The following is a 25,129-nucleotide window of genomic DNA, read 5'->3' on the forward strand; positions in this document are numbered from 1 at the left end:
CTGAAAAATGATTGATGGGCACCTCAAGCTTACACTTTAAGGCTGTGTGCATGTATGTCTAAATGCAACAGATGTTTAATCTTGTGCTTTTAGAGTTATTTGTTAGGAAAGAGACTTGCAGCACAAAAAGGAGTTTGACTATCTTTGTGAATGTGATCATAGCACCACTGTGAGTGCACATAGTTAAAACGTAGCATCAAATATTCACTGTTCACTGTTTGACAGAGAAAAGTAGTTACAGAGAACAGAAAAACAAACTTACCCCACAACGTGAGTCTGTTTGTGTGGTTATAATACCCTCAAGTGTCCTAATAGAGCTGGGACAAATGTCCCTTCATAAAGTTAATGTAGGCAAATGTGTGGTTTTGTGGTTAAACCAAAGAGAGCCACTGTACTTGATAGCTTCCTAAAATCACCTATCTGCACTTCATAGTGTATTATATCACTGCTCTCCCCGAGGCAAGGATCAGTGATACACCCTCTGCTTTGAGTTGACAGGTTTGACAATGCTAGGCACGCAGGAGTTATGTTCTAAACACAACTCGTGATTTTTTTTTCCATCTTTGATGTACTCTTTCCTTTTCTTTCACTTTATCAGATTTTTTTCAGGAGGAGGTCAGTGGGAGGGTCTTTAGAAAAACTCCCTCAATGAAAAATGTCTTTTCATGAGATGAAAAGGAAGAGGAAGAAGCTTTGGAGCCTGAGCCAAAGGGATAGCCAGGGGCGTTATACCTCCAAACTCTTGATTAAAGGGCAGTTGCACAGCTGCAAAAGCACCACCTCAGATGTGATACATGTGTGCAAGTACTCATTTTTCATCTACAATACACTTTTAATAAAACATCAAAGCTTTTAGTTATAATATTGTTTAGTGATACTCGATGAACTGTCTCAGTGCAAGTGCTCTTGCAAAGCACCACCATCACCTCATCCAGTGAAAATCCTCCCCTTCAGTTTAGTCTCTGAATGAGGTATTATGTATAACCATGGCGACCACACTGCAGACTCTCTGCAGTTTGCATAGAAATGAGAAATAAGAATGAAAGAGAAGCAGACAAGAGGACACACACAAACTCTATTTTCTCTCTGCCGAGTGCCAGAAAGCACAAACATTCCCACGTGATGATGAAGTTTGCTCCCTCCCTCTCGGGGCGGACAATAGCGCGCTGGCGCACCTCCACGCGCACACATTCACAGAGTGGAGCCTAAACTTCGGTCAGCACACAGGTCCGCTTTTAGACAACTTTCTACCTGAAACACGCTTTTTAGGGACCGGTGCTCAAAGGAATACAGTCTATTTTCAGTTCTTGCGCACAATGGTGGAATCAACTAGTTATTTTTCTTCTAAGTGGAATTACAAGCGCGCTTGAAACTTTGCCTCACGTTTCTCCTCAGTGATTGTCAGACCCTTCTCGCTCCAAACATGCCGGAGCGAATAAGCATTTTGGACTTCGTGGTCCTCACAAACGAGGATATGTCTTCACCGGGTAATTCAAGTTTCCAGTCCAAAATGAGCGACTGTCGAAACACAGTTTCAACCGTGGAGGAGGTAAGAGATGTGAAGGCAAGGTGGTGCAAGAAAACGTGCACCTTTTGTCTGTTGTTTACCTGTCCATAATGCCTGGCTGGCTGAGGAGGCTACACTCACCTGTAGGCTAGCCAGTTTACTTTTCTTATGTAACAACTTGAGGGGGTTTACAGCAATTTGAAGATGAGCCCTTATGTCGTCAAAACGTTTATTTGCAGGTGAGCACAGAGACAAACTAAACATGAAGTCTTTGCCCCAGCCCGAGGTTTTGACAAAACAGTCATTTCAAGCTGTAAAAGCTAACTAATGCTAACAGGGTACTTTCACTGAAGGAAAGGTGCAGTGTGTTTAATAAGCACAAACTGGTGTTGGGGAAAACTTTCTGACATGAATGTCTGTGGTATGCTGATTTGGGGGTGACTGGTGCTTTCCTTTTAACCTTTGAGACCATTGGACTATTATTCCGGTTCTGAACTGGAACATTTCACAGTTGTTTTTGCACATGTCAAGTTGCCTCTGTTTTCTATGTGGTGCAGAAAAGTGAAGGTTACATGAGGTAATGTAGTTTACAGAGAGAGTATACTTGCCCCTCATATGTGTCAAACTGAGATTGGACACTTACAGACAACTCTCAAGACATGCCAGAAACAAATGTGGCCCTTTGACAGAATGTGGTACTGTTCTTGTAAGTGTAAACAGACATTTGTCCATGGTTGCAAACATATCTGTGAAGGCCAGTCCTTGCATTTTTTCTTTTTGAACTTGTGCATTGGCTCAAAGCCAATTTGCTTGTCTGTTAGTGTTTGTTTGAAATGTGTTTTTCCAAACATTCCCGGCAAAGAAGGAAACAGGTTGGCAGCCATGAACTCTGCCATAAAACAAATAATCCAAGTGTACACACAAGTCGATCCTTCCGTGTCTGTCTTCCTTGTGACATAAACACTATGGTACACTGTTCTACTGTAACTCAAGATGTGTGTCTGTTTTCAGCTGAGCTCACATCAGTTTGAGTCACCATAGTTGGGCCATGTTGGGGAAGATCACATAGTTTTCAATGGTTGCATCCATGCATTGTATCCAGTTGATACATTTTTCAATAATAAGTCTTAGAAAGTTTGTGAAAGATGAAAGGTTTCCATTAAGACGTTTCTGGCTGGAAACTGACTTCTGAGCAGAGATGGAGACGGCAGCGTCCAGGGCTTATAAAGAGTTTTACACAGCTGTCTGATCTATTTATCTTGGGATAATATCCTTTTTATGGCAATGACATACTGGAAAATACATAGCTGGAATAGCTACTCTGGGGAGGGACATGTGGGAATCCTACACATGCTCATTTACAGACAGACAGACAGACAGACAGACAGAATCACACAGACCCAAATGCGACAGTCCCTTGGCCTTTATAGATAGATCTATGCTTATAATGTTTAGTCTGCTTAGCAGGGACAAGCTTGATTAATGGCTAGGCAATGAGTGGGCATGTGTGTGGTTTACTGCGGCAGGCCGGCAGACAGAGACACCATTTACCCCAACACACACTCGGCTGCTTGTTACTTATTACTCCTGATTAGAGGCGATGATAAAAGGAGAACGAAGGGGATAAGGACTGGTTTCATTTTCTACAGCTGTAAGCTATAATTTGTTTGAGTTTTTTCATAAAGATCTAAAGGTTTCTTTCTACTATGGATAACATGTTGAAATCATACACTGGATTTTCCTACAGCTATTTATGTCATGCTAGTTAATGCAGTAAATAAGGATCACATATCAGTCGTGCACACACCCTAACAGCAGGTGATCATAAGCTTGCATACGGGCGTAGGGAGACTCTGTAAAAGACACTGAAGTTTCTCTACATCAGTAGGGTGGACCTCATTGCCCTCTCCAGAAGGGATGTGTGTCAGTGTGTCCGTCTCGACTGAAGGGTGGGTTGTCTGTATGTAGGTTTGTCCTTGTGCCATTATTTATTTCACTACATTCAACAAACACAACCTGTTTCCTTAACCTGCACCAGCTTGTTTCCACTGTTTATCCTCTGTCTGCCGACCAACTTACAAAATTGAGGAAACTGCAGCCACAGCATCAGCGAGCAACTCCCATCTCCAGTCGCCACAAAATCCCTTTCCCATTCATTATCTGCAGGGTTACCCAAACCCACGCCACCTTTTAATTAGCGAACTAACACTTAGGGAGTGGACTTGACCGTCGAGGACTGGGGCATGTAAGCAACACCATCTAACTAGGCAGAGCCTGTGTTAAGCCTATATTATTGCCTCATTAAAGCTATTTCTAGTGCCATGTACATGTAGGTGGAGCTGCATGTCTAGCCCAGTCAAACAAGTTGCCTGTGTGTTGGGGATAAACAGGAAGTAGTTTACAACCCTTTTGGTTTGGGAGATTGATTGTCCAACTTCAATGACGCCAATTGACTGTCTGCTTTTTGCCCTGAATCATGTGGGAAAAGGTGAAAAAGTGTTGCAAAATGAATTCCATGACATCAGTCAGGGTTGTACATGACAACACAAGACACACGATTGCCTTGCTCGTAAGTCCTGACTCACCTGTTCACCTTAGTCACGCCGTGAGAAAAATAAGCATATGTTATCACACAAACATATTCCTACTCTAAGCCTTGAGAACATTAACACTAGTCAAACATCGTCATAATTGAGAAGTTGATACTGAATCTATGAAAGATTGTAACCCATAGTCTAAACATTGGCAAGAGGGAGGCTTGAATGTTGTATGGTTCGACGATAAGAGGATATGTTGATGGGAGATGATTGAAGGATGACGTTTTACTGTTTATACCTTCCATTAGCTATCCCTTTGCTATCTCTGAATGTATTATTAGGCAAATTATCAAGCAAGCCTACTGTATGGCAACATTTGATTTACAGGATGTTTTGTTATTGTTGCATAAAATTATAGTTATTTAGTTGATAGTACTAGCCATTATATCCATTATATAAAATGTCCAACCCTGTCATTGTCTCACTTTTTCATTATTCTCATTTTATTGCAGTCTTTGGAGATGGACCACTCAACTCTACAGAGGATGAAGAAGATGATCAAGGCTATACACACTTCTGGACTCTGTAAGTATCTCTGGCTCACTAAATATAGTCTCATTCACATAATGCATTACTAGTTCAAGTAAGCCTCTCAACAAACCGGCAGATGATATTTGGTCAGTTGGATCAGTAGCTGAAATTATTTCATCCAGAGCTTCCAGAGGACTCCTAGTCCATATCAATGTTGGCTATAAGAGTTCATCTTTGTCCTTGAAATGTGTAGTTTGACAAAACTATTTCAATTGAATCCATATCTAATTGCATTTCTGTAGATGTTATCATCACATAGGCCATTTGATAGAGAACAATGCTCCACCAAGAAAACAGTATGTGGACCTTGAGTTGGGATTGGTTTGTCAAACAAATATTCCCAGCACACCTTTTGACTGCTTATCATAAGGATGTTTGCCGCTACTCATGAGCAATTTCAACACGGCACGTCATGTTTAGGTAAAGGTCACTCTCTGTTTTGGCAGGATGAGCCGTTCAGTGCATAGGGGAGCCTCAGCATAATTCATTGTACAAGCCTTGAGATGACATCATGAGGCTCATGTGGGCAGCGGTGTTTATGAGTGAGGCCCCTTGTTATGGGACCAGAGAGCGTGGGATGTGGGGTGATTGTGTTTATATCCATACAGAGTGTATGATTTTGTGGTGTATGTGTGTGCGTCTGTGTTAAAGAAAATGGTATGTGTGGTTTCGGCAACAACGGGGGGCAATACAGTGACCTCACAGATCAACTGGGTCAGTAAGTGAATGTTTTGTCAGATTGTATGCGTCACTACAGAACATTCAAATAACTTTGGATCCATTACAAGTCAAAATGCACAAGATGTGAGTGTTCACCTCAAAAATGCACAGGAGACGTTTAGCTCAACATATCCTCAAGTTGTTTTTGTTGCACTCTCTTACAAGTCTGCTTCCCATTTTGAGGTTTCAACTCATAGTTTTTAGTAAAAGTGAGTCAGAGCGCTGCCCAGAATTAGGCAACCAGAAAGCAGCAACACTGTGGCTGCAGAGAAGTGATCCGTGTTTATTCTCCATGTGTATTCACTTTTACCTTCTAACTAGAATCATATGGGTTAGTTCCAGTAATATGACCATGGAAGCCCCCCCCCCCTTCCCCTCCCCTTCATTATGTTGTTGAACCCCTTAATCAGTCCTGATGTTAATCGAAGGTCTGACTCACACACACACACACACACACACACACACACACACACACACACACACACACACACACACACACACACACACACACACACACACACACACACACACACATCTCGTATTTCCATCTCTGTTCCCATAAATCGCTAAGTACCACTTTTCTGCCAAGATGCTGTGGCCTACGAGTCCGTGTGTGTTCTGGCAGAGGAGTGAAAGAGTAGAGTTGCCCTGTTGGTATTTGGTAGTTAAAGGTCAGCTGTGAAATCATCCTCTCATCTCCTCTGTGACTCAGCAGTTTGTTGTTTGATAGATGCATGCATGTTAGTTGTTATTATACTTTTTGAATGCTGCCATAATGGCTCTGTTCTCCTGCTCCCCGTTGATTTTGTGTTTTCCATCTTTCACTCTGTGTGCTTACTTTCCATAAATACACAGATTTTCTGTTGCACAAAATGTTTGACTTTCCTTTTCAGCCTGTTGGTAAAACTGTGTCTGTCTGTCTTCCAGCTACAGCCAGTTTACCATTTTATATTTGTCTTGGGCTGGAAACTGGAGTAAAAGAGACAACTTGCCTTACTTCTGCTTATTTCTACTTATTCTGTTTAGTCTGCTTTGCGACACTTCTGCAGATGTCTGGGCCATATGCTCCTCCATACCTTTTGTTGTTTTTAATCCACAGCTATAAATAAATCTGATTTTGGGGTTTCCTAAAGTCAACCGGAATGTTACTATATGACAGTAAACAGACTTTGGTTGTATTTTGATTGAACACGATTATTTCCATGTGGCTTGGAATCGTAACGTCGGTTTATTTGATGTCCTTGTCTAAGCCTAACATTAAAATAGCTGTAGGGTAAAACCTCTTTTAGTGAAATGTAAACCTTTGTGGTGCCGGCTAGAGCTCAGATTATTTTCCACATCAGCCTTTTCCTACATAAATAAAACTGACCTTACTAAGGTCATGACCCTGGGTAAAGTGACCTATAAGCCCTCATGTTAGCTTGTCTCCAACTCCAGGATGGGTGGAAACCAGGACTAATTTATCCCACATGTCAGGGTAAAATACTCTCACTGCAACAGAGCAAGTCAATCTGCCATGTTAAGATCATCCCCCACATGCAACTCAAGTCTAAGTAACCTTTAACTTTCTATGTCAATACTTATTTTATGTGAATGCGTGTTGTTTTGCAGCCCATGTGGAGAACAAGGAGCAGTATGTTGAGGTGCTGGAGAATCTGGGGAATAGCCACCTGACCCAGGACAACAACGAAGTCTCCACAGGCTTCCTCAATCTGGCTGTGTTCACCAGAGAGGTCACAGCCCTCTTCAAAAATCTGGTGAGGAGAGAAGTGTGGAGAAAAAGGGGAAGGGAAAATAGAGGCTTCCTCAAATTAGCTGTCTTTATTAGAGAGTTCAAACCACACTAAACCTTAGTATACTGAGGGAACAAGGTAGGATTTAGTTTATTTAAAACAACATCAGGTGACAGAAACCCCACATCTCTCCTCCTGAGATGTTTGAAGTGTGTGTTCACTATGGCAAAGGAAAAAGTGTTTTCAACAGCTGCATGCTAGCACCTCTTGACTCCAAAAGCTGGGGCCGTCTGAAACCCTCCCACTGATAGTTTCTATGGCGATGATAATTTATCCCAGACCTCCATGTGTGAGTCAACACACACCGTCGCACACACTCCCTCCGATGTGTCAATCAAGGCCTCACAGGGGAGACTGGGGCTGAGGTGGGAAAGTCAAAGAAATTACTTCCTTTGTCTTTTTTCAATCTACTTTGCCTTGAACTCGATGTTTAACGTCATGAGGTTAATAAAAGATGTTTAAAGGAGAGTTGAAGACTGTACTTACACATAGGCTTTTTTCTTTTTTTAAGCAGCTTTATTTATAACACATAGAAAAAGAGTACAGTGACAATGAGGGACAGTTTAAGTAAGGATTCCTATCTTAAACAGAACCACAACTCCAAAGAAACATGTTTTAAATGAATGCATAGCTTACAATAAAACAGTCACGTCAGTTGTTAAATCCCTTTAAATGTTGCTGACGCATACAATTGAGGGACAGCATTATCCCCCTTTTTTTTGTGTTTCCTGTACTAAATTAGATAAGAAAGAAGCATTGAAGCTCATTTCCTTAGCTCTTAGAGAATTTTAACAGCTCTTATCATGGCTTCCGCTTAGTTATGAACCTTCCTTAAGAAAAAAAGACCTGCCTGGGTTTTACAGATGTTAAGAGGAAATGGGGTCCAGAAGACTCACAGGAGGGGGATTTAAGGAGCGGAGCGTGTCCCTTTTAATGCCGTGTCTGATAGCATACTTGTCCCAATGTTTAAACAGCATGGAGCTGTGTCATCCGCACATGTGTTGTTGACACTTTGAGAGTGGGTTATTCCACCGTGTCAGTACTCGATGTATGATCTACTAGTTACCTCAGCTTTTGGATGTCAACCAAAACAATCTGAGCGCTTTCCAGGCCTCTGTGTCAATATATGAAGGTCAGCTCTGCAGTCAGCTCACGGAAGTGGTTGGACGTTATTTATGTTAAGATCAAATCCACAAGGATCCAGGGAAAGGCTGCAGTTACTACAGACTTTGTACATCATGTATGTAGTCATACTGCATGTCTGAGTATAAAGATGTGAAGTATTTCCAAGGAGTTTTGTGGTAATTGAGTTTTACTTTAAGCAAAACCTATTAGCGGTATGTTTTAGATGTTCTTTGATTCATTCTCCAACTCTGTTTCCCAATAGACTTGGTTCACTTCAAAAACGGTAATAAAATAAATGGTGTCATGCTTTGGATGAAAACAATCTTACTGGTGTAGATTATTATCCAGTCTTTTGTTTTGATGAATCACTAGTTTAAAGTGACTGAATCACCATGTTTTTGAGCTTTCCTTACTTATTCCCAGAAATGGGGGTCTATAGGGAAATAAGAGTGTGTAGAAGATGTGTGCTTTGTGAGTGTTTATCTCATACTGCATAAGATAAGGGACACCTGGGATATTACGTTGATTTTCTTTTTAACTTCTTTGATGATTTTCTTTTAACATGTTCAGGTACAAAACCTCAACAACATCATGGCATTTCCTTTGGAAAATGTGCTGAAGTCAGAACTCCGGGACAGCAGACTAGTGAGTCTACATTTAATTACAAATTCATTCAATGATAAAACTGCTGGCTAAACATTTTACAGTTCTGTTTAATTTTGTACTTCAATAGTAAATAGCCAGTCTGCTGTGAGGCTGTCAGGGAGACATATCCTGAGGTTTATAAGTAAAGGAGGGCATTGTGATATTGAAAAAACCGTAAGATTATTTTGTATATCAATAGTGAGACAAAATGTATGCTTGTAGCTTCCTCTAACTCAGCAAAAGCCCATAAATACAAGCAATTGTTATAAATGGTCTCTAATGTAGACTGTTACATTAGAGGAGATAACATTCGATCATAGCATTTCAGTAAAATAACTATAGTCAATGTATAGTCTGTCACCAGTTCAAGTCCCGGCAAGACCAAGTGCTACCGAGGTGTCCCTGAGCAAGGCACCGTTCCCTACACTGCTCCCCGGGCGCCGTTAAAAATGGCAGCACACTGCTCCTAACACTAGGATGGGTCAAATGCAGAGAAACAATTTCCCAACGAGGGATTAATAAAAGTCCATCTTATATATTGTCTGGTTTTCAGCGAAGAGTCATATAAAGGTTTGTTCTTGCTCTCCAGTGAATAGAGGAACAAGCTTTACGAGAGGAGCCATGTTGAATTCATTAGTATGTTTGGCATTTTGCAGTTCAGGAATACAGTAGATGTGGACTTTACTCTCCAAAATAATATCACAATGTTATCAGTTTTAGGATGGATTTCCTCTTCAAGCAGGTCTTTCTGTGTCGCAGACGCAGCTGAGCCTATTAAGATATTGGATCAAATGAGGCTGTTTATGCAGATTATGAGTAAGACTGAGCTATGTTTCAATACTGCACCGATCCGTCTCGCTCAGTATTTTTCCTTTTTAGATTTGCCATGCCGACAGAGTAGTGAGTAATAACACGCTAATGCCCCTGTGAGCTTCTGTCACTGCCCTGTTTTTGAAACAGCTGATTCGACAGCTGAACATTGCTTCACTATAACTATGAGGAAGGCAACGCGCTACTGAAATCCTGTTCAGCCAGTTAGCAGATTAGTTAGCATAATGTGAGTAATCATGTCTCTGTCTGGCTACGCAGATGATAAACAGTGTGGTAATATACTGCTTTACCTAAATGTATTGAACCACAGAATTTAAACTTCTCTTCTCTTTTCTGCAGGAGCTCAAGAAACAGATGGAGAAAAGTTGGAAGGAGTATGACATAAAAATGTAATTAACCATACGTCTAATTTGTTACCTAGCACTCATATATCTGCTTATTATGTGATTAGTGTCCAATTACTCACCTTTACGCCTGAGAGGGATGTTATTGCCTAAGAATCACTTTGCAGTTTCATAGTTCTTGCTGTTTTTTTTTTTATCAGAGGTGAATAGGATAATAGTTCATTCCCTATTGCCTTTCTCCATTACATTTCTGAGAGAAAAACTGAGGCATTGCACTTTGCAGCCATCATTTGATTTCATTCTAACGTTGGGCAGTTGTTTCAAGTGTTTCATAATGTGGTAATGAAAGTTCACCCCCCACCCCCCCTCCTTTATTGTCTCTCATAAATCTTCCTCTCACTGCTGTCTCTATGAGTAAGAAGGAAATAAAACACTTAAAATGCTCCAAAAGTTAATCATGACCGACAGAAAGTTTTAAAGATGAAAGACTTGTGAAATTACTTGGGATACGATTTTATTTTGTTTGCTCTTTTCCTTATGCTTCCCCCACCCATCAGAGGGAAGCTGGAGAAGGAGAAGACACGGCAGCTGGGTCTGATCAGGACAGAGGGATCAGACGGAGGGGAGGACATGGAGAGGGAGAGAAGGGCCTTTCAGCTGCAAATGTGTGAGGTGAGGGATTAGTGCCAGTCAAAATACCCAGGCACCTTTCACAAACCTGAAATGGGGATTTAGTTCACATGGGTGGTCTGCTTGTGGATTTCATATTTCATCCATGGTCGACTGGATGGCCTGTGTCAATCCCTTTTGTGTCTCTCCAGCAATTTCTATGATGGAAAAAAGATGGCTTGGAAAGTCATACATGACTTAATTGGTTTCGTCTTGCAGTTGCAGTAGAGCTTGGTCATACGCAGTAGAAAGTGCAGTTCAAAGGCAGATGGAAATGAGTCATAACTCTAACCTGAAGCACACAATTCTTGTGAAATGCACTGGCAATGCTGTTTTATACAGGTGGTGTAGTCTAAGTGCGTTAACATACATGTAGCTGGAGATTACCCTGAGAAAAGAATTATAATCCTGACCAAGACCAGCTGTTGAAGCAAAGAGGAGAGGCACTGAAAAATTGTATTTCCACTTGTTGCAAACAGCTCCACCCCTTTGTCCCTCCGTCTCCTTCACACACACACACACACACACACACACACACACACACACACACACACACACACACACACACTCTCAAACAAATATACACAGGACAGAAACACTTCACTGAGGCCGCCTCGGCTTCTGCTACAAAGAGCCAGATGGATACAGGCTTGGGTTTTATGGAGCGAAGACACTGTAGTTATTCCTTCCACACTGTGCAGGGTAGAAATAATTCACAGTCAAGCTTGCACAACGTGTCTGTGTTATTCATATATTTTAATACTTTTTCCTAGTTTCGGTCGAGTGTTGAAATAAGGCGATGACCTTTGGAACAATATGGAGCAGTGTCCTAGAAAGGAAGAAGCCACACATAACAAACATGCTCAAAACATCATATTAAGGATGGGCAGTGCAGGATGAGCCTTAAATTATAGGGACTGAAACATGTTGGATTTATTTGATGCAACATTTTCGTATTCAGGCTTCATGTGTTAATATATCCATCTGGCTTTTCCATGGAGAGCTGCCATTTCTGCAGCTATATTTAACAGTCTGTGTTTATGCCTCCAGTATCTTTTGAAGATCCAGGAGCTCAAGGTGCGTCAGGGCCCTGATCTTCTCCAGAGCCTCATCAAGTATTTCCAGGCGCAGCTCAGGTCAGTCCCAGCCAACATTCATTTTAGATGTAAAATAAGAACCACAAATATATATTTTTCTTTCCCTGGCCTTAAAACATGGAATTTGGGGTTTCATTGAAAGATTTTACATAATAGTTGAGGTTCTTTGGTTTTACATTCCATCTACAAGCTATTATTACTGCTATTAACCATTTACCCGTTTTAATAATACAGGGGTTTTATGTGGGAACAGAGTTGCTTATCCAGCTTAGGCATGGGATGTTTTGGTTGGTGTGAACTATGATGTTTGGACTGAAGTAACACCATGACTCAGCAGTTTTTCTTCTTCTGTTCTCAGTTTCTTTCAGGATGGGCTAAAAGCTGCAGAGAACCTAACCCCCTTTATCGAGAAGCTCGCTGCTTCTGTTCACACGGTAAATACACAGAAGCTGCCGCTTGATGTGTCTGTCCAGCGGCTTTATTTTTTTCAGTGTTTAAAGTTATGCGTATTAGTCATCTAATGTCTGCAAGTTTTGTTATTCAGCTTTGTTATGATTTCAGAAGAAGATATGTGTTCAAAGGTCCTGACTGACTCAAACTGTGTCACAAAAAACACATTCATATACTTAATGATGTTATCATACCCTAAATCCTCCTACACAAACACAGACTCATTTCTTCATCGTTTGTCAGCCGTCTTTCCATCACAAGATGTGATGAAACCTGTGTGAAAGAAAGCAGTGAAACTATCTTACTCTAAATCATTTTGTATTTTAGTACCCCCTGTAGCACTTTTTCTCCTGCTCTCCAAACTATTTTACAACAGCCAAAACCTCGTCACCCCCTCCTTTGAACTCCCCCCAAAGCTTAGCCCAGAGCAGAAACTCTTTATTGCCGTAATTCCCAGAAACGCTCCCCCCCCCCATTTGAAAAAATAAAAGTGAAAGCATCCCTTATTTTCATTCCTTCCCTTGTGCACACCTATTTCTCCAACCACTCCGACGGGTTTCCAGTCCCTCCGCTGGATCGAGCCCTGGAAACAGACAGTTAGCTGTAATAGAAGGAACGTTAGAGGTTTTTCTGGTTCTGCATAGGCAGAACAGAGACCCGCTCAGACATGCCAGACCTCAAGAAGGAAATTCAACAGAATCTGTGTTATGGCTCCTAGGAAAAATGCTAAAATATTTCAGTTAAACTGAATTTGGTTGCACGCATGAATGGTCACTGTGCTGCTGCTTTAATTCAGAATGTGCAACCTCCTAGGACGACACACCCCAGTACTGAGCTCTGTTCTGCATTATTTAGGTCATTTCACAAAAGTGATGTATTGTCTTTCCACACCCTATTCTTGAAAACAAATGTGTGTATGATTAGATGAACCTGGGAGATCATGTGGTTATTCCAACTAATTACATTTTTATTGCTGTATTGAATAAACTGACATTCTTGGTGGGTGTTTCAGGTGCGTCTGGATCAGGACGAGGAGGTGAAACAACTCACTCAGTTGAGGGATTCTCTCAGATTACTTCTGCAAGTGGAGGGGAAAGAGGTATGCCTATTCATAATGCATCATTGTTATACTCATCACACATTACGGACCTTGACTTGGCACACTATAGATCTTCAGCTCACTGTGTTGGTATGTAAACAAAATGTGTTTTCAAAAGAGCCAAGCAGCTTTAATTACCAGTTGATGCTGTCGGATTACTTTCTTGCCACAAATGTTTTGAATTTTCCAAGCTGGTTTAGAGCCTTTGGAGTGAAGTCCTTAATCTCTGTTTGTATCCCAGGAGTACCTGAACAGGAAGAACTCTGGCAACGGGTATAGCATCCACCAACCACAGGGCAACAAGAAATATGGGACGGAGAAATCTGGCTTCCTGCTCAAGAAGAGTGACGGGTGGGTAAAGGCATCAGTTACAGTGTCCAAATGTCAGGTCATGAGCAGCTATAAAACACGTATTGTATTAGGAATTAAAAACACACAAATACAAAAAAGTGATGTAAAGTATAAATAATCATGTAGTTTAATATGTCTCATAACTTAGCAAAAGTTATTGGTTTAGTTTTTTAAACAAATTATAAAGTTTTCAAAGGGGGTAGCGATCAGAGCTGAAAGAAGAGTAAGCAAGTAAGCCATGGAGAAGGAGAGAAGGGGGAGTTCAAACTTTGTCTCCCCCGTCTGTTCCTCATTACTGTGAGATGAAGATCCAACCAGGGGCCCCTCCTGTGGAACTTTCTGAACGGATCCAGCTTTTGCGTCATGCACACACGACCCGTAGACGCATATATACACACACACAGAGATTATGCTAGATTTCAGCGTGATAAGGATGTGGTTCAGTCGGATGAATGGGAGACGGGGGAGAGCCAGTTTTCCTCAGGCCGCTGACAGAAAACAGAACACGTTCTCAGCCATTTTAACTGATTGAATCAAGATAATGAAAACAAGAGGGAAGCACCGGAAGAGTAGTGAGCGGGGCAAGAAGTGTTCAGCTCACCATTAAACAATTGATGGGGTACATGTTAAGACTGTTATCTCTTAATGCACACCACAGATGGTTTCTGCGCAGTGCATTAGGAGATAAAAGTGTTGTGCCAGGTGGATGAGGTCATGACACTAGTTTATGTATAAAATGTAATGTATTTCTTTTTCTCTGCAGTATCAGGAAGGTTTGGCAGAAGAGAAAGTGTGGAGTGAAGTTTGGCTGCCTGACAATTTCCCACAGCACGGTGAGGACACATGAACGTCAGATTCAGATCAGAGTGTCATCTGAAATCTGTCCAACTTCTCCGATACATGCTGACATTAGCATCTGTGTCTTGTATTTAGATCAACCGCCCGCCAGCCAAGTTGAACCTGCTGACCTGTCAGGTGCGACCAAACCCAGAGGACAGGAGGACCTTTGACCTGGTCACTCGTAGGTTCATTCCTTAACGTTTGACCCTTAACGTTTGTCAGTCAAGCTGTGTGAAAGCGTGTCTGTTTGGCCCCGACATTAATAGAAATTAGGATCAAACGCATTTATTTGGGATGAATGTGTGAATAAACTGTTGGGACGTGACAAGGGGGCGATTGTGTGCTTGTCTCCCCGGACGCTAACAGCTGCCCCTAATACAAGGATGGTTTAAATGCAGATTCCACATTTCACAGTGCTGTGTTGTGTGTACATGTGTGAAGATTAAAGAAATCCTCCAGCCTTCAATTTGTTTTATGCCATTTCTAGTCATCAGCCTCTAAATACCATTTTTTCTTCTTCTCAATAGATAATAGGACATACCATTTCCAGACAGAGGACGAGCAGGAATGTATGATGTAAGTGTTGAAACTACTGTAGGCTACTCACTTAGCTTCTTCGCCTTTTGTATTTTCTCTTTGTGTAAGCAGGTTGTTACATGTCATGCACATCTACTTTAGATCAGGTCTGCATGGTCAAATAGCAGTCAGAGAGAAGAGAAGGGACCTAATGATACAAGATAAAGATTGTTTTAGTGTCTGGTGAAGAGCAGCAAAGAGCTGACAACCCCAAAAAAGGAGAGAAACTAAAGTGATGCAGATAGAAAAATGTGTCCTCTCGGAGCCCCTTGGCCCAGCTGCGTTTGGGTGGGACTTCACTTTCCAGCCACAGACTGCGAGCAAGGGAACTTTGTGTTTTGTGATGTGGGGTTTGAGGGCAGTGCATGTGGGGTTTTCTGTCCCTTACCCTCCCCTTGTGTGCGGGCCTCCAGGCAGATCCTCTGGTGTGCTGTGTGAGTTTAGAGATGGGTTGAAGGGAAAAGTACTGGAGGTTCGGAAATCAAAGCCACAAGGTCCGGCTCAGTATTGCCTGGGTGGTAGAGTATTTATGAAATGGAGAAAGTAAGCATGATGATGATTTATTTTCACTAGACAAGTGAGCAAATACAAAACACATGCTGGACTTTGTTTGATCTTCGGAGGAAAGGACTGAAATGATCAATCTTTTGTTTAGCTGTGGTGCCACAAACTCTGTGACTTTCGCTCCAATGTTCCATGACAACATGAAGGACTTGGGAGTTTTCATTTAGGCTCTTTAATGAACTTTGTTCTGTATGTCTGCTCCTCTGCTTTAGTTGGGTGTCAGTGTTGCAGAACAGTAAGGAGGAGGCCCTGAACACAGCGTTGGTAGGAGACCAGCTCCACGTCCAGGACAGCGGTCTCCAGGAACTATCCAGATCCATCATCGCCGAGCTGCGACACATGCCTGGCAACGAGGCCTGCGCTGATTGTGGAGCACATGGTCGGCCACTCGTTGATTTAATGATTTGTGCAGAATGAATCAAACACTGATAATGTTTTACAACCGTTTTAATTTATTTTGTATGAGCTTGACAATATTCAGAAAGAACATTTATCAATTCAAGCTGTGTTTGTGGAGCGGTGATTAGGTTTCTAACTGATTTATTCTGCTGTGTGTATGTCTCAGATCCAACATGGCTGTCGACCAATTTGGGCATCCTGACCTGTATCGAGTGCTCAGGCATCCACAGAGAGCTGGGAGTCCATTACTCTAGGATCCAGTCTCTCACTCTGGACCTGCTGAGCACCTCTGAGCTTCTTGTACGGAATACACACATGGAAACACACGATTCACACAATAACAGACACAGTCCACATTAATTTTGTCAGGCTTTCCTAATTACAGACATTATCTAACCATCTGCCTTTCATTTAATGTCACATCTTTGTGGCTGCTTTGTGTGTCTCTTCAGTTGGCCGTCAGTATTGGCAACACCAGATTCAACGATATCATGGAGGCGGGCCTTCCAAATGACTCCGTCAAACCGTTGCCACAAAGTGACATGTGAGTCCCTGTTTTCTTTCAAACTAACAATATGAGTGTTCAAAAGGAGTACACAAGAATTTGGCGATTGATTGTTTTTTTTTACACCAAATAAACAACTTTAATAATAAAAACATTTAAAAAACCTATTCTGTATGCACCATTTAAACCAATGCAAATTCCTCCCATGTGTTAACCTACTTGGTAATCAAACCGATTCTTATTCTGATTGACCAGGAATGCCAGAAAGGAGTACATTGTGGCGAAGTACGCTGAGCGCCGGTATGTCCTGTGCAGAGAAGAGTCCGACCCCGGCCGGCTGTACGACGCTGTGAGGAGCCGAGACCTCACGTCTCTTCTCCAGCTCTACGCTGAGGGAGGGGACCTCTCCAAACCCCTCACACTGTCTGACGGACAGGTGAGGATCATTTACAGCCACAAGTCGATTCCCACGCTAACGTTTTTCATGTCCTGAAAGGGTCGAAATGGATGTGATACATTCACATCATCTTCTGACAAACTCCCGCAGATGTCATGCATTTAGGATGAATGACAGCTGCATCCCGACATGGCACCCCACCCCACGTGTTACATAGCTACACATACATTTCTGCAATGTTTTCAAAAAGTCACTAACATGTTTCTTTAGCCGATAGCTTAAAATAGATTTAAATCCTCTCAAACCCTCTTAAATGGGTGTGTGGGGATAGTTGCAGTATGTGAAGTATGTGTTAATTGTCCAGTTGTGTGCATGGTTCACGTGGGTGGATGAATCCGAGGCCCTCCCCTCTCTTTTAGTCTCTAATTCAATCTTTCCTCCCCTTTCTTCTTAGCATCCATTCATCTTGTTTTCCCGCCTCTACTGTCTTTACTCAACACCTCGCTCTTCTTGTCTTAAATCATATTCTACCCTGCCTGTCATACACTTCCTGCTCACCATAAGGAGTCAGTTATAACACTGCTGACTAACGGTGTGTGCGTATTATGTGTGTGTTTGTTTGTGTTGGACGGCCCTCGTTTATTATTTCAGCTTTTAGGTCATAGCTCACGTCTCTTGAGAACAAGTGAGACCAGCTCATTGAATTACGCAGGCACTTCCATGTCTTTTCTTCTCCCCCTCCTTTCGCACTTCACATAAACAGATAATGCTTAAAGCTGTAGGCACGCTTTTACTTTTCAAGCACACAGACACAAATGAAGTATTTCAGCTTCAACCTCTGACATTAGCTTCTCTGGTATGCATAACCAAAGCCTTGATTGTCAAAAAGCAGCCACTTGAGGCCATGACTGACAGTGAACCTGGCCAAACAGTTTTGATAGATTTAACCTCTTTCAAGGGTCACTCATTTGGCCTCCTATGTGCTCTTTGCTTCCTGTTTAAGGGGATCAAAGAGACAGCTCTCCATCTTGCTGTGCGTCTGGAGGAAAGGAGCTCTCTGGGGCTGGTGGACTTCCTCTGCCAGAACAGGTCAGACACTGACAGTATCCTATCTACTTTGCATTAAGTGGATTAAGCTCTTCATCAGTATTGTTTGAAAGTTGGCCATTTCTCAATAGTGTATGTTCACTCTACAGCAACTGTCTGGAGAAGAGAACAGCAGAAGGAAACACGGCTCTTCACAACAGCGTTCTGCATCACAAGCCGGAGTCTCTCAAGTTACTGCTCAAAGCAAAGGCAGCGCTACAAACAGGTAACCTTAACTCTGGTTACTCTTTCACCCAGTGAAATCAATAAAAACTTAAACGATGTTTCTTTTTAAATCTCCCATAGTGAACACTGCCGGAGAGACGGCCCTTGATTTAGCACGGAGGCTGCAGCACGGGCAGTGTGTGGAGCTGGTGAGAACCTACTTTCTCTTTTTTTTTTTAAATGCAGTTTTATATTCCAAGAACACACAGTCAGAAGGTGCATTCAACTGAGAAATCAAGTTGCAACATTAAAATGCCTACCAGAAAGCCAACTCCAGAAACAAAACAAGACTATTTCAACAGCTGGAAATACTACCTTGAAATAACTCCCCGTGCAGCACAGCTCTGCTAAGGACTCACTCCCAGGATAGGGAATCTGATCCTCATCAGGTCCCAGTGTGTATCATTTATAAACTGGTTTTATTTTCTTACCGGCCATCTGCCCTGCTGAATCAGACCTGCGTTGTAATATCCTGTTTGATTATACACAACCTTCGTATACAGCCTTGTTATGGGTTGACACATAAGCAGCTTTAAAATTCCCCCGGCTTACTCACTCGCTAAATTAATTTCATTTATGAGATTTTCTTTCTTTATTATATCTGGAAGCTATAGTTTGGGCTTGCTCTGGATTCGAGAGACCTTTTTTTGTGATTTCATTAAAAACTGGTTTGCTCTTTCCCAATTGTTGTTGATTTTTTTAAACATCTGCTTAACCCAAGGTCACACTGGTGATTGATCAATGATGGTCAGGAGGGAGTTTTCTGTTGATAGATTTTCCCAATATTGCTTAAGGATGTGTGCAGAACTGTATGAAATGTTTATAATCCTGCGCTTTAAGTCTTCGTCCTTTGTGTTGTTCTCCAAATATCCCACTGCTAATATAGAATTATTAAATACCCCTACATCTGTGTGTGTTTTAGTTGGAGCTGGCACAGAGTGGGAAATTCAACTCTCAGATCCACGTGGAGTTCATGTGGGAGACGCAGTCCCAGGAGTTTTATGACAGCGAGGATGACCTGGATGACAGGGTAACACACACACACACACACACACACACACACACACACACACACACACACACACACACCTCTGACTCTGTCTCTCTGCCAAAAAAGCCTTACAGGACCTTTACCACTAAAATACTCTACCAGCAAGAAAAAGGCTATATATACACATTTCCTTTTTTTTTTTTTAAAGTTGAGTGGAAACTAAAAATGAACCTTGTGCCTCTTTCTAATTTTTTCCAGGTGAGCCCATTACCCAAAAACCGCTCCCCTGCGCCCTCAACTGGAGGCAGTGGATCTGCTTTTGCCCGCTGGAGTGTGAACGGTGCCAACGGTAACACTGGGATTAGGTCCTGTCAGACATATGAGAATCTAGACTTCTTATACAAAAGTCCTCCAGCCAACAGCGCCCCCTCTGCACGACCAGCGCCCCCCCCACTGCCTGTTAAATCCATCCAGAGAGGTGAGCTACTGTGGTGTAAATGTTGCTTATCTGCTTTAAAAACAACATCCAAACCGTTCCTGGTTTTGATTTATTAAATGATAGAGTTAAATAAGGTTGCATTCACTTACATTTGATTTACGATACGATTTAAGCAGGTGCAAATACTGGCAAAATAAATAATGGTTTGTTCAACCTGTTTCTATGATTGCATCCTGCTTACATGAAAGATGATGCCAGCTCAAATAACACATACAGGGTTTATTAAAGGTCATTTTTGTTCGTATTGATCTTATTTTACATTAATAATAATAATATTTATTTGACATTGTTCTTCCGCTCCACAGGTCGCTCTGACCCCCAGATTTCGGTCACAACACAGGAAGGTAAACCCCTTCCACGACAGTGCTCTAACCCGCCCTCCAAATCCTCCAGTCCTCAGGCACAGGCTAGACACAGTCCTCCTTCTCCGAAAACAGAGAACCAGGGCCAGGGGGCGAGGGCACCCAGGCCTCACAACGGACAGCCAGTGGTGCTCAGGGGGGGCCCACCTGGTGCTGGTGCTGGGTCTCAAGTCGGCATCACGCATACATCCTCGCAGGGTCGCATAGGGCCTGTCAGGTGAGAAAGCACTGCTATGATTGGTCAACAGATTATGTTTAAAAGGGTCTCTGAAAAAATACAATTCAGGTTATCTTTTATACCTCAAAGATGAAAACAATGATACAGCTGTGCCTATTTTGGACTGTTGGAAACAACTCTATACAACAGAGGCCTTGTTTGATTTGACATATTTTATGACTCCTCCCCCTCCAGTTCAGAGAAGACCACATCGTACCGTCGGACCAGCAGTGGAGCAGGCAGCCAGGGGAAGTGTAATGTGATGTCTCCCAGCTGTGTGGGCAGCACAGAGGAGCTGTACTGCAGCTTAGTGGGGAGTAACTCCAGCATCACCCCAGCTCCTGCTCCACAGGCCTCACCCACCATGACCTGTGTCCCCCGATCCCGCAGTAACGCTATGGTACAGTCACACAGGAACATGCCTTTAGAAGTCCTCCATACTGCAACCTTTTTCTGTGGAGAATCAGAAAAGGCCTGTAACATTTCGCAGTTCATATAAATAAATGTGCTATTAGCACACTAGAAACTATCTGACATGTCTCCTACAGGTTTCTGGCAGCAGGCCACCTCAGAAGCGTGTCAAGGCTCTCGTGGACTGCAGGGCCGTCAGCTCGGAGCAACTCGCCTTTTTCAAAGATGAGATCATTGTGGTCACGGCCACTAATGACCCCCACTGGTGGGTAAGTGTAACTACAACTTTTGGATTTCATTTTCTCCTCTGGGCAGCAATGTGAAGGATTCAACAGGAAGTTCAATATATAAGATGGACTTTTCACATGGGCTCACTTCGTAAATATGACTTGTCTCGGTTTTTAGTATCAGAATCAAATCGGCACCACTTGCATTGTGCATGTCTTGACACATATTGTACAGAAAAACCTCCCCTACTTATTTAAGTTATTATAAATAAGTATTTTTTTATATGTATTGTATATTTAGCTTTCTAATTTCCTGTTGGGATTAATTAAGTAACCTATTTCTATCCTAACAGGTTGGCCACATAGAGGGGGACCCATCCAGGGCAGGGACCTTTCCTGTCAACTATGTACACAAACTAACAGACTGAAGGGACGTGGAAGTGTGAGAGAACTGTATGGAAGCATGACTGAGGAACTGAGCCAGCATGGGATGCTTTCTGGGAACTTAACATCGTCACACAGTGGATGGAATCTACAGGAGAGGATGCTTTTATTTTCCTGGATTTAACTCAAACTAGAGGTTTTGACTAAACAGAGAATATTTCCACATGCGGATATACTAGCCAAGAGATACACGAGGATATAATGGCTCTGTTTTAGGGATTTCTTTTGAACATTTACTCATTCTGGAAACCAATAAGGGAACTAAGGGCTTCAGAGCCTTATGACACTTATTCCAAGGTCAATATTATCCCACTTTTGGTCCGTCATTGCCTTTTTAAAATTGCAGAAAAACCAATAACAGGTACAAATTCATATTTGGCTTGGGTAGAAACTGCCTTTAAATGTCTGTTTAAATCGTTTTTAAACAATGTAATGCAGATGTTTAAGCTGTCTATACTGATCTAGGATTTGTTAAAAGAAGAAAAACTTACCTGCCGGGAGAAACCCCCTTTAAGGCACTTTAAACTCAGAGAGGAGATATCTTCTGAAGAGTTGGCAGGGCTGTAAGTGTGTACCCTGCCAGCTACTGTAAATAAAGAAGTAGCTGCTTTTTGTTCTAAACGGAAACTTTTAAGTCTTTTAACTCGCAGTATACTGAGACTTTGATTGGAGGTTGAAACCTGCCCAGTGTCTGTTGCAGCCTGCCCTGGGACTCTAAAGGGACTCTGTGCCTTCCAGTCTGCGGCCAAATGGCAGGCGTCTGGGCAGAGATCTGAAACTCTAGCCCAGCCATCTTGACTCTGGGCAAAGCTCAGAGTGGGGGCTCCAGTTTCTCCTGGCTCCAGGCATCTGTCTCTGGAGAACCTGGAATAACGACAGTGTGTTGTAAAAAAGAGAAGACTCTGTGTTCCACCAGGAAATGACTTTTAAAGAGAGCTTGTTAGTAACAGCACCCCGCTGCAGTAATTTGTTCGGTGAACACGTGTGCATCAGAGGATACACACTCGCACACTTTCACTTACTGTACACACACACACGAGCTCTGGGGGAGAACGGAGAGTTTTAACTGCTTCACTTTTTATAGTAGTCACACATGTAACACATTTCACTAACACAAATTGTTGTACATACTTGTATGAACATGTAATGATGTACAGTATATATATATATATATAACCTGTTTTCTTATATGTTGTCCTCTATAAAAGGATTGGTACACATAATGATACTCCCTGCTGGTTATTTGATATCCTCTTATTTAATGTTATGTGTCTTGTCTCTTTAATGGTTATCTAAATGGCTGTCAGAGAGGAAAAAAAGGGACACGTTGCATTATCAGTGTTCAGATAGGATTGTCTTAGCAAACTAATAAAAAACATCACAAAGCTTTGTTATCAGATAAATGTGACACTGTTATAGTCGTACATTAGGGTACGACTATAACTAGTAACTGTCAAATATAAACAATACTAAGTCCAGTCAGTGTATTTGTAAATACACACAAAACATGATAAATGAAGTGCCATACAGTCTCTAAAATAATATTCTCTGTATATGGAATGAGTAAAGTGGACTTGAGTATTATGACTGACTCAAAGCCAGAGCACTGCTTCAGACCCAGAGGTGCTGAATGCTCAAAAAACTAAATGATTCAGCGAGTGTGGGCGCATATAAAAACCTCTTCCTAGTAAAGTGCATACATACATATGCACTGGAAAGGCTGGATTGTGCAAAATGTTCCACTAGTCTTTGAGACCTCAAGGTCTTACCAACGTAATACTATCAAACTATCTAATTGAGCTATTCTCTAATAAAAGATATCTTCCAAAGATATGTTCTTCCCTATGCTTACAAACTGCAAGAAACATACACCATCAAGTTCTGTCTACACTAAAAGAGTAGAGTCTTAGTATCTGTGTGTAGATAAATACATATATGTGGTCTTTTAAAAAAAAAAAAAATTCCTTGCATTACTCAATGCAAGGGATGAATTAAACAGAACAGACCCTGTGTATATTGGTTTTGACAGTTGGATTTTAACATATTACCACTTCTGGCATCCTTTACACCTTTTTCCTTTCCTCCCTAAAAGCTTCCTCCTTCCATTTTCTTGGCAGTCTCCCCTGCAGCTCTGTGTCCTCTCCTGCCTCATTTTGTCCCGATCCGGATGTTACTTCTGATGCCCTGTACCAGAACAAGGATGATAACATTTCAACCTGTCAGTTAGATAACCGGTCACCTCTCTAAAAGCCAGGATAACAAAGCCTACTCTGCCAACTGAGAAGCCAATACACACAAACAATTATACTTTACCATTAAGCCTGCCTGTGTGTACTAATGCATACAAGCACTCTAAGACATACTGCATTGCAAATGTATTCATGCCCTGATCCATTTTATGATTATTCATGCACAAAACACAAACATCCTTTAATGTAATATACATGCTGTGGAATATTAGTAATCCATGATGGATGGATGGACATGCAGAGTAAAGCCTGCACTAATCTTTAGATTCTAACGGCCACTGGTGGAACAGTATGGCTCGGAAGAATGATCAGCATGTTTACTCTAAAGAGGGTCTATGCAGCAATCCTTACTTCAAAGTAAATACCTTTTAAAGACCCTTTCCGTTCATTTTAAGTCCTTCCACCACCTCTAAATAGAATGGGTTTAATCATTAACACATGGCATTGACTTGGGGCAGAGAGCAACCAAGTCCACCAAAACAATTAATGAATTATATTTTTGATGTTATCACTTTTCTCTGAAATATATATATATATTTTTTTATATTCTCAACATAATGGCCTTATTTTTCTGATCTTTCCGACATACTATTATGTAACTTTTTGGCGACGTTATTTTTCGAATAATTTCTACATACTATGAGGTTTTTTCTGATATTTTTGGACATTCTAATCTATACTATGACGTTGTTATCCTTTTTATACACGTTTTCTAGTTTCCAATACGATTATTTTTTCAAACATACTTTACTACGTCACTTGCGCTGATATAGACATAATTGACATATTATACAATGACTACACTTTAGCATACAAACTCTTTGAACGCTACATTATTTTAACAACCTGAAGTATGTCAAGTTTACATGCATCAGGGTCTGTAATCCCTGCATATCAAACATAATACAGGATGTTTTACTTTCTAATACCCTAGATATCCCGATCTGCCTTTCTAAAAGCCATCTACATGCGTAATGCCTTTCATTAAGGGAGCAATAACATCAGCTTAATGCAACTTCACAAATCCTGGCTTGGATTAATGAGCTCTTGGAAGTGGGATATGTTTCCAGTAATTCTGCCTTTTCCATCAGAACACAGGGTTATCTAACCTCCATTTCACAGAATTTAACAGCATCTTGTAAAGTCACGTATAGCAGTTTCTGCTGAGCGCTGCTTCAATGTGACCCCGATGCTCCCTATACCTCTCACGCAACTGCAAAGCATATCATATGTTCAGATCTGGCCTGAAACACTTAATGAAAGCAGTTTTCAGCAGAATGGGAAAGAGGGATATTAGCATACTCGTGATTTTCTGACACATACACATGAAAAAAAACCACAACATTTTAGTAATTTTGTCAATTTATTCTAATAGTTC

General features: G+C 41.6%; 1 protein-coding gene across 1 annotated transcript; it reads left to right on the top strand.

Annotated features, from left to right (window-relative positions):
* Positions 1-1,172: 1,172 nt before the first annotated feature.
* On the top strand, positions 1,173-22,725 carry asap3 (ArfGAP with SH3 domain, ankyrin repeat and PH domain 3). Its single transcript, XM_010784536.1, has 26 exons — positions 1,173-1,549; positions 4,557-4,629; positions 6,967-7,112; positions 8,844-8,918; positions 10,089-10,138; positions 10,651-10,765; positions 11,813-11,898; positions 12,218-12,293; positions 13,322-13,408; positions 13,650-13,759; positions 14,523-14,592; positions 14,693-14,780; positions 15,127-15,175; positions 15,952-16,118; positions 16,305-16,438; positions 16,591-16,682; positions 16,899-17,079; positions 18,044-18,129; positions 18,237-18,352; positions 18,433-18,500; positions 19,274-19,381; positions 19,601-19,820; positions 20,147-20,420; positions 20,616-20,820; positions 20,969-21,100; positions 21,412-22,725. The coding sequence occupies exons 1-26, from the start codon at positions 1,424-1,426 to the stop codon at positions 21,484-21,486; spliced, it is 3,009 nt and encodes a 1,002-aa protein (XP_010782838.1). The 5' UTR covers positions 1,173-1,423; the 3' UTR covers positions 21,487-22,725.
* The last annotated feature ends 2,404 nt before the right edge of the window (positions 22,726-25,129 follow it).

The sequence above is a fragment of the Notothenia coriiceps genome, unplaced genomic scaffold (genome assembly GCF_000735185.1).
Source record: "Notothenia coriiceps isolate Sejong01 unplaced genomic scaffold, NC01 NC01_scaffold00026422, whole genome shotgun sequence".
Classification (NCBI taxonomy): Eukaryota; Metazoa; Chordata; class Actinopteri; order Perciformes; family Nototheniidae; genus Notothenia; species Notothenia coriiceps.